This window comes from Chlamydomonas reinhardtii, chromosome 2 (assembly GCF_000002595.2).
Source record: "Chlamydomonas reinhardtii strain CC-503 cw92 mt+ chromosome 2, whole genome shotgun sequence".
In the NCBI taxonomy this organism is placed as follows: Eukaryota; Viridiplantae; Chlorophyta; class Chlorophyceae; order Chlamydomonadales; family Chlamydomonadaceae; genus Chlamydomonas; species Chlamydomonas reinhardtii.
The window spans coordinates 2,101,338-2,113,956 of NC_057005.1; the positions used below are offsets into that span (position 1 = coordinate 2,101,338).

Here is a 12,619-nt window from a genome sequence, read left to right on the forward strand (position 1 = left end):
CTCTTCCTCGCCATCTCTGCCCCGTTTCGCCTGTTTTGCTAGGCGCTCAGAAACATATATAGATAGTAGCAGATGTGATAAAATGGCGACCATCCAGCTCACAGACCAGCAGCGCAAGGTTCTGCACGAGGTCGCCTGCACAACCGCAGCGCCGGTGCTGGACACAGCATCTAAGGACAAAATCAAGCAGCTGCTGGACGACTATGATATGCGGAAGGCGGTGGGTGAACAGGGGAGGCCTGGGCAGGCGGGGGCGTGCTGGGAAGGCGGAGGGCCTGCGCTTCTGCCGGCCGCTGGACCCCTGTCGTTCCTCGGTGGGATCGAGCCGGTCGCTCTCGCTGGGCCTGAGTCCAGCCCTCATATTCAGCCCCGTGCTAAACGCCCGGCAAAGGCATGACGGACCGCTCCCCCTGCGCCCAACCCGACCCCATCCGGCGCCACGGCACGCCACGCCACTGCACCACCGCACCCCCAACTCCCCCACCCACCCTCAAACCCCGCTTCCCCACCCTTGCCACCCGCGCACAGGCCATGGGCAGCAAGCCTGGCGCCAACATGGTCTTGCCGGGGCAGGTGTTGGGCGAGGCAGGGCCCTTCCTAGACTACGGGCACCCGCCGGGGGTGGCGTTGGGCGACAAGTTCAAGGACCGGGGACAAGTCATGGTGGCAGGCGTGCACGGCACAACCGTGAGGGGCATTCACGCGCCGTGAGTGGGGCTGCGGATAGGGCAGGGCGGGTGTTGAGGGCTGGTGTTGAGGACTGGTGTTGAGTGTGGAGGGTAGGTGTGGAGGGTGGGTGTGGAGGGTGGTGTGGAGGGTGGGTGTGGAGGTTTGGTGTGGAGGATAGGGGTGCAGGGTTGTTGGGAAAGGGTGGTACGCGGGTACGCGGGGCTCCCGGGGTGGAGAGGGTGCGAAGACGGGAGGTTGGAAGGCTCTAGGCGGCACCAGGCGAGAGGGGTCGTCGCGTGCGTGTTCGTCTGCACCGCACGGGTGTGCACGGAGAGCAGCGAGCGCTGGGCTGGGGTTTGGGAGCGGACGCACGCATCCTAGCAGCGTTAACCCTTCCGGCCCCGCTCTCGCAACTTGCTTGCAAGTTTTCAAACCACAACCGCGCCTGCCGCAGGAATGCCGGCTCCGAGCATTTCGTCCGTGGCGCCTACTCGGTGCTCATGAGCGGCGTGTATGTGGATGACGAGGACATGGGGGAGGCCTTCTGGTACACGGGCGAGGGCGGTATGGACGGAAAGAAGCAGGTGGGAGGGGGGGGGGGTTGTGAACGCCAGCCCAAACGTGCGGGCTGAGGGGCAGGGTTGGGGGCAGGGCTACAGATGGGCTGTTCTCGACATGCCCAAAATAGGAATGGTGGGGGCACTCGGGCGGGCGACCCAACCAACCCGACCTTACCTCGCAGCTCGCGCTTGCCCTCCACCCGCGCGTTCTCGCGCGCCCGCAGGTCAAGGACCAGCAAATGGCCTCGGGCTCCAACGCCGCCCTGAAGAACAACTGCGACACCCGCACGCCTGTGCGCGTGGTGCGCGGCTTCGTGCAAGAGGCCGGCGGCGGCGAGGGCGGCGGCGGCGGCGAGGGCGGCGGCGGCGCCAAGAAGGGGAAGGGCGGCAAGGGCGGCGGCAAGAAGGAGAAGGGGCTGGTGTACGAAGGGTTGTACCTGGTGCTGGAGTGCAAAATGGAGGTGAGGCGGAGGAGGCGGGGTGTGTGTGTGTGTGTTTGTGTGTGCGAAAGGCACGGAGGGAGAGGGGGTCAGTGGTCATGCTGCGTGCGGGCTGCCGCCGCCACCAACAGCAACAACAGCAAGGCCGCCACCATCAACACCACGACCAACAGCAATGCCACCACCACAACTCCCATCCCTGCTGCTGCTGCGGCTGCTGCTCCTCACCGGGGCTGCCGCAGCCCTCCAAGGACGGGCCGCAGGTGTGCAAGTTCCTGATGCACGGCCTGCCCGGACACAGCACCGTCAGCGCCAAGGTGGAGTACAAGTGAGTGCGGCGAGTGTAGCGAGTGGGGGTGGCGGTGTGGAGTGGCTGCGGCGGGCGGGTCTGCAGCGGGGTGGCGGGCTGGCAGGCTGGCTGGAGCGGGCGGAGGCGGACCGGGGGGGCAGGGGGGTGCCAGGGCAGGGGCCTGCCAGGGCATAGGTTCCGCAAGCAGGCTCCGCACAAGCACCCGTTACGCGCCGGAGATCTCACGCACGCTTGGCACGGCTCTGCCTCTCCACACCTCTCCACACCTCTCCGCGCCTCTCCACACCTCTCCACACCTCTCCGCGCCTCTCTCCACACCTCTGCCGCCCCGCAGCATCTTCGGCAACGCCGGCAGCGCCTACAGCCTGCACGCGCGGCGGCTGGCGGGCGCCGGCGCACCCGCGGGCGGCAAGCGGGCGCGCAAGGCCGCGCAGGATGAGAAGGCGCGAGAGCTGGCGCGGCAGGTGGGTGGGCGTGGGGCGGGTGGTGGAGGGCGGGGGAGGGCGGGGGGAGGGCGGTGGGCGGGCCGGGGAGGGCGGGGGAGGGCGGGGGGAGCAGGGCGGGAGCAGGGCGGAGTGTGGTGCAGGGCGGGAGCAGGGCGGGAGCAGGGGCAGCGGCAGGCGTCGTTGCGCTGCAGTGGCAGTGGCTGTGCAAGGGGCGTAGGCAGGAGGCAAGTTCCTTGCCCCCGCACCTACCTGTCAGCTCCTGTCAGCTCCTGTCCGGTCTGTCCGCCGCCGCCGCCGCCGCCGCCCCTCCCGCAGTGGATGCTGTCAGAGATCCGGCGGCAGTACCCGGGTCCGGAGCTGCAGCTGGAGGACGTGAGCGGCGGCCAGGAGGCGGTGCCCATACCCGTCATCAACCAGGTGGGGCGGTGTGTGGGTTGTAGATACCAGCCCATACTAAACCAACCAGGTGGGGGGAAGGGATGGGTGGGATGGGTGGGGGGGGTGGGATGGGTGGGTCAACGTTGAACCAAACCCGTACGGAAACAGTCGCGCGGCAAGGAGAACTGCACTGGGGTGGGGTGTGGGGGTGTGTGGAGAGGGGGGTTGTAGGAACCAGCCCCAACTAAACCGGACCCGATGCAAGAGGGCGAGGTGGAGGCCAGGGGTTAGCCGTTCGTGTGAATGACAGAGTGGTTAAGTATAAGTTTTGAATGCCGCGGCGGGGGGGGGCAGTGGTGCGGGGGGCGACAGCGGGTCGAGACGGCTACGCGACACGGTCCGCTGTGTTGGGCATAGCGCCAAGGCGCACCCTGCCCCTCCCGGCCTCCTTACACTGGGCTCGGTGTTGGCTGAGATTGGAATCACCTTGCATCAGCACCCCACGGATCATCACCTCTTACCTTCCCCCACCTCGCATCGGCCCCTCCTTGGAGTATCATCGCATGCATCCGTCGCCTCTGCCTGTGCTCCGCTAGTTTGAATTGGTTTCAGGCTGGTCTTTAACAACCGTTCGCATGAATGGCTACCCCCCCCCCCGCCTCCTTCATTCCTCCTCTCCCCAGGTCAACTCGGAGCGGCTGCCCACCGACTTCGCCTACACGCGCGAGTACGCCTGGGCGCCCGGCGTGTACCAGCTGGTGAGAGGCCGGCAGGGGGCGTTACTTTCATGACTAGTTAAAGGAGTGGTAGACGGTCGACGGGGCCGGGGGGCGGTGTGGAAGCGGCTGGATGGTGGACAGGGGGTTGCTTGAGGCAGGCGGCCGGGGGGGGGACCGGCTGTGCGTGTGTGTGTGTGTGTGTGTGTGTGTGTGTTGTGCGTGTATGTATGTGTGTACGTGTGCCTTGTGTGTCACTATGTGTGTAACATGTGCGTGTGTGCTGGGCCGCGGGCGCCGCTGGTGTGCAGGTGGCTCCGGCGCTGCGCCTGGCGGACGAGGAGATGCTGCAGTTCAGCCGCGAGGGCGACCGCGGCGGCGTGTGCGGCATAGCCTTCAACCGACACATCGCAGCACTGGACCGCAGGCTGGAGCAGGAGGGCAGGCTGCCGCAGGGGTGAGGGTGGGGGTGAGGGAGAGGGCGAGGGTGAGGGTGAGGGTGTACGGGGTCTGGGAGGTGGCGGCGCGGTCTCCAGAGGCTCTGCGTATCAGCCAATCGACGCGGCCGCGCGTGATCGGTGATTGGTGGGGCTTGGGAGTGAGGGTGGGGGCGGCCAGGGTCAGGGGGTGGCGGCGAGGTGTGGGGCTCTGCGTAGCAGCCGGGGCCCCTGCAATTGATGCGACCGCGCGCGACCGGCGTTCCCCCCACTGGACGCGGCCATGTCAGAATTGCAGATCATCCGTTCCGGCGGCCCTCAAACAATCCCCCCTTTCTCACACACACACACAAACACGCACACACACACACACACACACACACACACATACTCCGTACACGGCCGTAACTCTGCGTCGCATACACTGTCTTTTCGCTATGTTTTCCTTGTGCTCTTCAAACACACACACGCCAGACTCACACGCCCTCACACGCCTTCACACGCCGCCGGCCGCAGCTATGAGGCGCACCTGGAGGAGCAGTACAACGCCGCCGGCTGCCTGATGGTCACCGACCCCTGCGGCGTGCACGAGTGCGGCGACGGCTGCAGCGCCAAGGCATGCCGCCGCAACATGCAGGTGCGGGGGCGGGGAGTTGCAAGTGTGGCGCGAGGCTGGGGCGGGGAGGAGGCATCGTGGCGAAACTGCCAGCCAAACCCGCCGCAACCCCGCCGCCGTCGACTACACTTCTCAAGCCCATTACTCGCCATGGAAAGCCCCGGCCCCAACCCCCTCCCTCTCCCTCAAGATTGATCTGCTGCAACAACGTGTCAACATCATCTCGTCTTGTACTGTTGTACAACCATGCATTGAATCCCCCCCGCCGCCTTGCGTGCATCCTTCCTGTACCGCTTTTCCAACCATCTTTGCAACATCCCCGCCCTGCCCCCGCCACACACACCCTGCAGCTGAGCGCCGGCGTGCAGTTGCCGCTGGAGGTGTTCATGACGGAGAGCAAGGGCTGGGGCGTGCGGTGTCGCGAGGAAGTGCCCGCGGGCGCCTTCGTGTGCTGCTACGTGGGGCAGCTCATCACCGATGCCATGGCGGAGGTGCGCGGGAGGGAGGGAGGGAGGGAGGCGGGGAGGGAGGGCGGGTGGGAGGGAGGCCCTGTGTTGTATTGTGTGATGCCGTACTGGCACGCAGCGATTTACTGTACTGCGCATCCCTCGCCCTTTGCCCTTCCTGCATTGTGTGCTGCCTGCGTGCCCTCTCCGCCTCTGTACTCGGTGTGTGTGCCTGTGTGTGCATCACGCCGCAGGTGCGCAAGGGTGTGGACCACTACCTCTTCGACCTCGACTTCTTCGCACACATCTACGCGGTGCGTGCTTGCGTGTGTGTGCGAGCTGCGTATCGCGCGTATCATGACTGCAGAGCAGAGCTGACATGCTCTTGAAGGCTGTTTGGGATTTGGTTACTGTGTCGTATCAAAGCGGCGGAGACAAGATGCTCAGCCCCCATGTTTTTGCGCGTTTCCAACGCGTTGTACCCATTTATGTTGTGCAGGAGATTGCGGAGAAGGGGATGCAGGCCGTGGCGGAGGAGATCCCGCTGCACAAGATCCCGCCGGTGCTGTCGGTTGGCATGATCCGGCAGGCGCAGATCAACGCAGCCGACGCCGCGCGGCGACTGCCCGAGCAGCAGCCGCAGCAGCAGCAGCCGCAGCAGCAGCAACAACAACCGGCGGCAGGCGGCGCGGCGCCCGGGGGCGCGGCCGCGGGGGAGCAGGCGGCAGGCGGCGCGGAGGGCGGCGGCGCGTACGGCGGCGGCGGCGCCGCCGCCGCCGCCACGGCGGCCGGAACGGCACCCGGGGCCGGGGACAACATGGACGGAGTGGAGGGGCCAGCCGCGCAGCGGAGCGGCGGCGAGGAGGCGGCGGCTGGGCCGGGCAGCAGCGGCGCCGCCGGCGGGTGCGGCTACCGGCTCGACGGCATGGTGACGCGGGAAGGGCTGGCGCAGGCGGCGCACGCGCTGGCTGAGGCCTGCGACGCGCTGGCTCGCTCCGTCGCCGACGGCGCCTCCACCAACCTAGGCGGCGAGAACATCCTGGCCGCGATTGAGGCGGCCAAGGCGCGCGCCGCCGCCGCCGCCACCACGTCTGGTGGCGCCGCCGCCGCAGACCAACACCAACTGGAGCAGCTAGACCGGGCGGCGGCGCTGGCGGCGGCGTCGAAGGCGGCGGCCGACGCCGTGAAGGCCGGCGACCCGGGCGCCTTCTACCTGCAGCCCATCATCAGCCGAGATGAGGAGAAGGCGGCGGAGCGGGCCGCAGCCGCCGCCGCGGCGGCGGCCGCGGCGGCGGGGGTGCCGCCGGCGCTGCCGTCAACAAGCGACGTCGGGAACGGCGGGACGACGGGGTCAGGAGGAGGCGGCGGCGCCTTCAGCAACCGGGGGCCGGCGGGATGCGCGGTGGGCTCGCCGCGCGCGCTGGCGGCGCGGTCGGGCATGGAGGCGGCGGCGCAGGCGGCGGGGGGTGCGGCATCCGGGCCAGTGGCGGGCCCGGGCGCGGTAGAGGACCACGGCGAGGAGTATGCGCCCATGCTGGTCATCGATGCGCGAACCACGGGTGAGCGGGCGGGTGCGGTCGTCTGGTCGTGCCTCCGTGGTGGCGTCAGGTGTCTGGTGTCTGGTAGTGATGGTGGATGCCGATACGAGGTCGACCGCACACGTGTGGCCCGTCGCCGCCACCAGCGCGGCCGGTGGCATTCATGTTAGTGTCCGTGTCAGCGGCGCAGTTGGAAGCCCTTGCTGGGTCAGTTTTCCTCGCAGTCATTCCGGGCTGGGTTTTGACTGACGCCTCCCGACCGGACATAGCCAAACCCATTTAGACCAACCGCGCCACATATTGCGCGCTCCCGCCCTGCCCCGCCCCCTGCCCCATCCTGACTCTCTCCCCCCTCCCGCCCAGGCAACGTGGGCCGCTTCATCAACCACTCCTGCGACGGCAACCTGACCATCCAGGCCGTGTTCGCGGGCGTGTACCGCTCCACGCTGCTCTACCACGTCGGTGCGTGCGGGCGGGAGTGGGAGCGGGGCGGGGGCGGGAAGGGGGTGGAGATGGGGATGGGGATGGGACCGTGGGGTGGGTGGATGGGGATTGTGTTTTGTGCTGCATAGCAGGACTGTGCGTTTGGGCCGAGGCCTCGGAGCGAAGCGATATCCGGCGGGGGCGAAGCCCCCCAGGATCGCGGTGTGTCTGCGTGTGCAGCGCCATGTGACGGCCCCCGTCCCTCCCACAGGCCTTTACGCGTGCCGCAACATTCCGCAACTAGAAGGTGAGGGTTTGAGGCGTGCGACATTGTCTGTTGGTGTTGCGGTACTTGATGATGCTTCCCAGTGCTTTGCTGTACTGCGGCATTGCTCTCGCGCTGCGGCGTCGCGCTCTGGGGTCGAAGAGTCACGCAGTTGAAAGAAGGCAGCGGTCACGCATGACCTGTCCTGTGCCCCCTTCCCACGTCATTGCGCTCTTTCCTGTCATGCCGCGCCTCGCAGAGTTGTCCTACAACTACGGCTACCACAAGCAGGTGGGTGCGCGGGCGGCCGGCACGGCAGGGCGGTGCCGGAGCCTTGCACACATGTTACTGCCGGAGCTGCGGCATTGCCTGCAGCGCCTTCCACCTGCCTCTACCGAGATTTGGCACACTCGTGATCCAACAGGGCCGTATAGGAGCGGCCGTACCCCTGTTTGACTGTCCCTCCTTCCCTGCCGCGCTACCCCTACCGTGCTACCACTTCCTTAGCTAGTCGTGATTGTAACCCCCTTGCTCCGCAGCAACAACAGCAGCAGCAGGCGCAGCGGGGCGGCGCGGCGGAGAAGCAGTTTGTGATGCAGTGCAACTGCGGCGCGGTGGGGTGCATCGGGAACCTGATGTGATCAGGTGTGCCCGATTGAGGTGCAGACCGGCAGCCGTGCGAGAGAGCGCACGGGCGGGTAGAAGCAATGGATGGCGCTCCAAATGGGTTGGCGATTGCTCGACTGGAAGAATCCTCCGCCGCTCGCAGCGGGTAACCGTAAGCATCGATGGGGGCTTAGGAACGGGCACTGTGCACAGATGGGTTGTGTTCGTTAGCCAATTGCTGCCAGTTTCAGGTCGTCGGTGCAGGGCAATTTAGTAGATACTCAGGCATGCGCTCAAGCTGTTGCGCACGGAGTGGACGGCATGGCGAGCTGGGCGATAGGTGGCCTCGTACGCAAAATGGCGCTGAAACATTGGGCTGAAACGTGGACAGGAGCGTGGGTCAGAGCGTGGGTGTGGGGTCAGGAATGTGATGTTGCATGCCAAACACGGTCTTACTTGGCATGCATCCGTGGCAACATTCATGCTTGGTCCGTGTGCTTGTTGGGCTCCTCCGCTCCAGCCGAGGACGTACGGCGCATCACCAGTTGTTGATGGAGCGGACCAGTACCTGTGCTGGTCTGCAGGCGGCAACTAATGCAACAAGGGCACGCAGATAAACATCCAGCCCAAGAGGGGCTGCAGCGCTTGGTCACAGCAGGAGGACCAGCAGTGCCGAAGGGGCCGCACAGCCCCAAAGCAGGCAGGGGCGGCGCACTGCCAACCCAGTAGCCGTACTGCCTGCTGCTCACCGCTGCCGTCGCAGTGCCCGACCAGCGGGGCGGGCTGCCGCGCCCACTCAGCGCACCTTCAGGCACCGCCGCAAGCGCCACCACAACGTGACCCGGAGACTTTGTGAGTGAGCTTGGAACGAATGCAATGTTGTGATTGCAGGAGAGGTCGCTGGGCTCTCCGCTGCTGAGGCAGGTCGGCCCGTTGCTTGCAAAACGACAGCCGTGCAGGATCCCATGTGTCTGCATCTGTGTAGGCGTGACCTACAGTGACTGCGGGCTTCAGTGCTCTGTATCTGGTATCTGGACATCAAATAAAGAATTATATCTGCTGTCTGCAAGAAACGGACCAAGTTTCTTCAAAAATGAGGCTTACTAACGCTGCCCGTTGCACAACCATGCGGCGGCTACGGTCATGCATACACACCGGCGTACGCTCACACCTCTCTCTCTTCTCTCCCGTCCCAAAAGAGCACTCTCACACACAGCGAGACTTACCCGCGTCCTCCCGTCTCCGCGTGCCGACAACGCGCGGTGTCAGCCCTCTCTCTCTGCGTCTCTTGCCCTTTGTGCTCTCGCACACAGCTCTGTTCCCCCCACACCTTACCACACGCGCACACGCACATGCACACACGCACACACACACACACACATACACCTGGGTGACGGCAACCACGCGACGCTCGGTAAATTGGTAGCTATCGGTAAGTAACTCCGGCGTCGTCTGGGCGGGCTTTCGTTTCGTTCTTTAACACACACACACACACGCGGGCTTCCGTTTCGTTTTTACACACACATACACACGCACATGCACCCCCACCTACATATGCACACGCATATGCACACACGCACACACACATTTACACACACACGCACACACGTGCATACACACAAACACACACACACACACACACACACACACACACACACACACACACACGGGCCTCACGGTACCGTGAGCACATGCATGGGTTTGCACCCTTGAGAGCGTGTGGACACTAATCCCCCCTCGAGGTTAGAGTAGCGGGGGTTGCGCGATTTCCGGTTGGTAAGACCGGCGGCTCACCGCAGCAGGTATGCGAGGTAACTTCAGGTAAAATCCGTAAACCGTCGCTTTGCTGCATCGCATACACTGTCTTTGCGCAACGTTTTCCTTGTGCTCTTTAACACACACACACACACACACACATACAGCGCCCGCACCTGCACCCCGCCACCTCCTTTCACCCAAACACACACGCACGCCGTGCCACACAGATCCCACCGCCACCCCTACAGCCCCGCAGCTGCCACCCCCACAGCCCCGCCGCTCCCACCGCTACAGCCTCGCCGCTACAGCCCCGCAGCTGCCGCCGCTACAGCCCCACCAGGTCGGCTCGGGAGTTGTGCAGCAGCTGCGTCTCGAACTCCAGCGCGGCGCCGCCCCACAGCCGCTCCAGCGCGCTGCTGCAGCTGGCGTCCAGGAACAGCGGACGCCCGCGCCGCAGGTCGGGGTCCTCATCGCCTGAGGGGCGGCGGGGGTGGGGTTACATTCATGATAAATGGAGAAGGAGCTAAGTTATAGCCCGGCGCATTGGGGGCGAGGGGGTGGCAGCCGTGCATGCCAGGCGGAATATGCAAGTCGCAGTGATGCGGTGGGCAGGGGTGCAGGACAGGGAAAGGTGGAGCGGTAGGGCGGGGTGCGCAGGCAGGATGCAAGGGACGGCTGCGGCAATACCGGTAGTCCTACGCACGCGCAAGCGAACGCGCGTGAAACATGGTAGCGTGGCAACAACGCCTCTCCCCCCAAGACCCCGCGCCCCAGCCCCGCGCCACTTCCCCCCCGGGGGCTGCTGCCTCACCGTGTGCGTCCAGGTAGGGCGACTGGCACACCGCCAGGCGGCCGCCGCGCAGCGCCACCACACGCGTGGAGCGCAGGCTCAGCAGCAGGCAGGTGCCTGGGCGTGTGCGTGTGGAGGTTGCAAGGTTATTAACATCGGGAACCGGGTACAAGCAGGGGTACAAGCAGGTGGGGGGGGGGGGAGGAGGCGGAGGAGGAGGCAGCAGCGAGCGGGCGGGCCGGGGCACTGTAGGACAGCCCTCATGTGTAGAGACTCAACCGCATGTGTAGAGACAAAGTACAATCGACGGCAGGGGACGCTGGGCGACCACCGCCTCGTCCCGACCCCCACCCCAACCACACGCACGCAATTGCACACCAGGGACAATCTTTGCGCTTATTTACCCCTGAGCTCTTCAACACCGACGGACAACCCCAACCCGACCAGACCGCGCACACCCACCTCCGCAGTGCTCTCGCGCGTGCAGCAGCCCGCCGCCGCGGCCGTCCCTGCAGCCTCGCCACATGCTGCACACGAAGCGCCCCGTCAGCAGGCACAGCGCCGGGTTGTCCGGCGCGGCGCCGCACTCGGGGCAGGTGACGTCGGCGGTGTGAAGGAACAGCGACTGGAACAGCGGCGGCAGCGGCACCAGCGATGGCGGCGGCAGCAGCCCGCGGTGCCAGGCGGGCGGCGCTGCGGCCGCGGCCGCGGCCGGGAGGAGCGCGGCTACTGCTGGGGCTGGGGCTGTGGCCGGGGTTGGGGTTGGGGCTAGTGCTACTGCCGAGGCTGCTGCTGGGGTTGATGCTGGAGGTGGGAGCGGAGACTGAGATGGAGAGGAAGTGGTAGAGGTCGAGGTGGAGGGCGGCACCGCCAGGGCCAGGGCACGGGCGCCGCACCACCTGCTGAGCACCGCACCCAGGACCTCCCACTCCAGCCGAGCCGCCAAGCCGCTGCCCGGGGCACCACTGCTGCCACCGGCGCTGCCGCCACCACCACCGCCACCGCCAGAGGCTGCGGCGGCGGCAGCACTCGCGGCCGCCACCGAAGGCGCCAGCACGGCTCCGGCGCGGCGGCTGAGCCTCTGCGGCTCCCGCAGCGCCGCCGCCGGCTCCGGCAAACCCAGTGCCGCCGCCAGCCGCCGTGCGAGTGCCTCTGCCGCCTGCTCTCCCCCTGCGGCTGCCGCGCCCCCCGCCCCGCCCCCCGCCTTCGCACCCGCGGCCCCCGCCGCGGCCCCCGCCTCCTCGCTGCCTGCCGCCGCCGCCGCCGCACCGCTATGATTCAGCGGCAGTGCGGCGTACTGGGCCATGAGCGCGGCGTCGGGCTGGGTGCGTGCCAGCGCGCAGTCCAGGCAGTAGGCCCGGACCAGGAAGGGAAGCACCGCCGCACACAGGCCGCCGGAGGAGGAGGAGGGCAGAGGGGGAGAGAAGGCGTCGGATGACAGCGCGCGGCGGTACAGCTGCCGCAGCAGGTCGGCATGGCTGCTGGTGCCGCTGGTGCCGCTGGCGCCGCTGTCGGCGTCGGCGGCGGCGGCGCTCTGTGCCGTGGCCGCACGCCACAGCGCCGATTGCACCACCTGTGTGCAGTGTGTGCACACGTTAACAATGCCGCGCATTGAAAACACACGCGTGGCATGTGCCCATGAGTGACATGTGTGTGTGTGTGTGTATATGTGTTTATGTGTGTGCATGTGTATGTGTATGTGTGTGTGTGTGTGCAGAGTGTGTATGTGTGTGTGTGTGCAGAGTGTGTGTGTGTGTGTGTGTGTGTGTGTGTGCAGAGTGTGTGTGTGTGTGTGTGTGTGTGTGTGTGTGTGCAGAGTGTGTGTGTGTGTGTGTGTGTGTGTGTGTGTGTGTGTGCAGTGTGTGTGTGTGTATGTGTGTGTGTGTGTATGTGTGTGTGTGTGTGTGTGTGTGTGTGTGTGTGTGTGTGTGTGTGTGCAGCGTGTGTGCAGCGTGTGTGTGTGTGTGTGTGTGTGTGTGTGTGTGTGTGTGTGTGTGTGTGTGTGTGTGTGTGTGTGTGTGTGTGTGCAGTGTGTGTGCGTGTGTGTGTGTGTGTGTGTGTGTGTGTGTGTGTGTGCGTGTGTGTGTGTGTGTATGTGTGTGTGTGTGTGTGTGTGTGTGTGTGTGTGTGTGTGTGTGTGTGTGTGTGTGTGTGTGTGTGTGTGTGTGTGTGTGTGTGTGTGTGTGTGCGTGTGTGTGTGTGTATGTGTGTGTGTGTGTGT

The 12,619-nt window shown here is 65.9% G+C and overlaps 2 protein-coding genes across 2 annotated transcripts in view; one reads left to right on the top strand and one right to left on the bottom strand.

Annotated features, from left to right (window-relative positions):
• Positions 1 to 38: 38 nt before the first annotated feature.
• Positions 39 to 8,480, top strand: CHLRE_02g089200v5 (uncharacterized protein). Its single transcript, XM_001701712.2, has 17 exons — positions 39 to 220; positions 529 to 707; positions 1,124 to 1,253; positions 1,454 to 1,690; positions 1,912 to 1,997; positions 2,314 to 2,443; positions 2,741 to 2,842; positions 3,487 to 3,561; positions 3,831 to 3,976; positions 4,473 to 4,593; positions 4,923 to 5,063; positions 5,273 to 5,332; positions 5,518 to 6,577; positions 6,920 to 7,018; positions 7,251 to 7,286; positions 7,504 to 7,535; positions 7,784 to 8,480. Exons 1-17 carry the CDS (start codon positions 83 to 85, stop codon positions 7,883 to 7,885), a joined length of 2,874 nt encoding a protein of 957 aa, XP_001701764.1. The 5' UTR covers positions 39 to 82; the 3' UTR covers positions 7,886 to 8,480.
• Positions 8,481 to 8,872: 392 nt separating this feature from the next.
• The window catches only part of CHLRE_02g089237v5 (uncharacterized protein), a 23,526-nt gene continuing 19,779 nt past the window's right edge, over positions 8,873 to 12,619 (bottom strand). The window contains exons 23-25 of the mRNA XM_043059385.1: positions 10,861 to 11,971; positions 10,420 to 10,515; positions 8,873 to 10,082 (exon numbers count right to left, since the gene is read on the bottom strand). Coding sequence (XP_042927019.1) covers positions 9,934 to 10,082; positions 10,420 to 10,515; positions 10,861 to 11,971 — 1,356 coding nt within the window. The 3' untranslated portion in view covers positions 8,873 to 9,933. The remainder of the gene's footprint in view (positions 10,083 to 10,419; positions 10,516 to 10,860; positions 11,972 to 12,619) is intronic.

What these genes read in the sequence shown, in the direction of transcription:
- CHLRE_02g089200v5 (XM_001701712.2), top strand. Translation starts at nt 83, where the DNA reads ATGGCGACCATCCAGCTCACAGACCAGCAGCGCAAGGTTCTGCACGAG. An exon ending in AGCGCCAAGGTGGAGTACAA is followed by an intron (nt 1,998 to 2,313) that starts GTGAGTGCGGCG and finishes GCCGCCCCGCAG; the next exon opens with CATCTTCGGCAACGCCGGCA. An exon ending in CGCCCGGCGTGTACCAGCTG is followed by an intron (nt 3,562 to 3,830) that starts GTGAGAGGCCGG and finishes GCTGGTGTGCAG; the next exon opens with GTGGCTCCGGCGCTGCGCCT.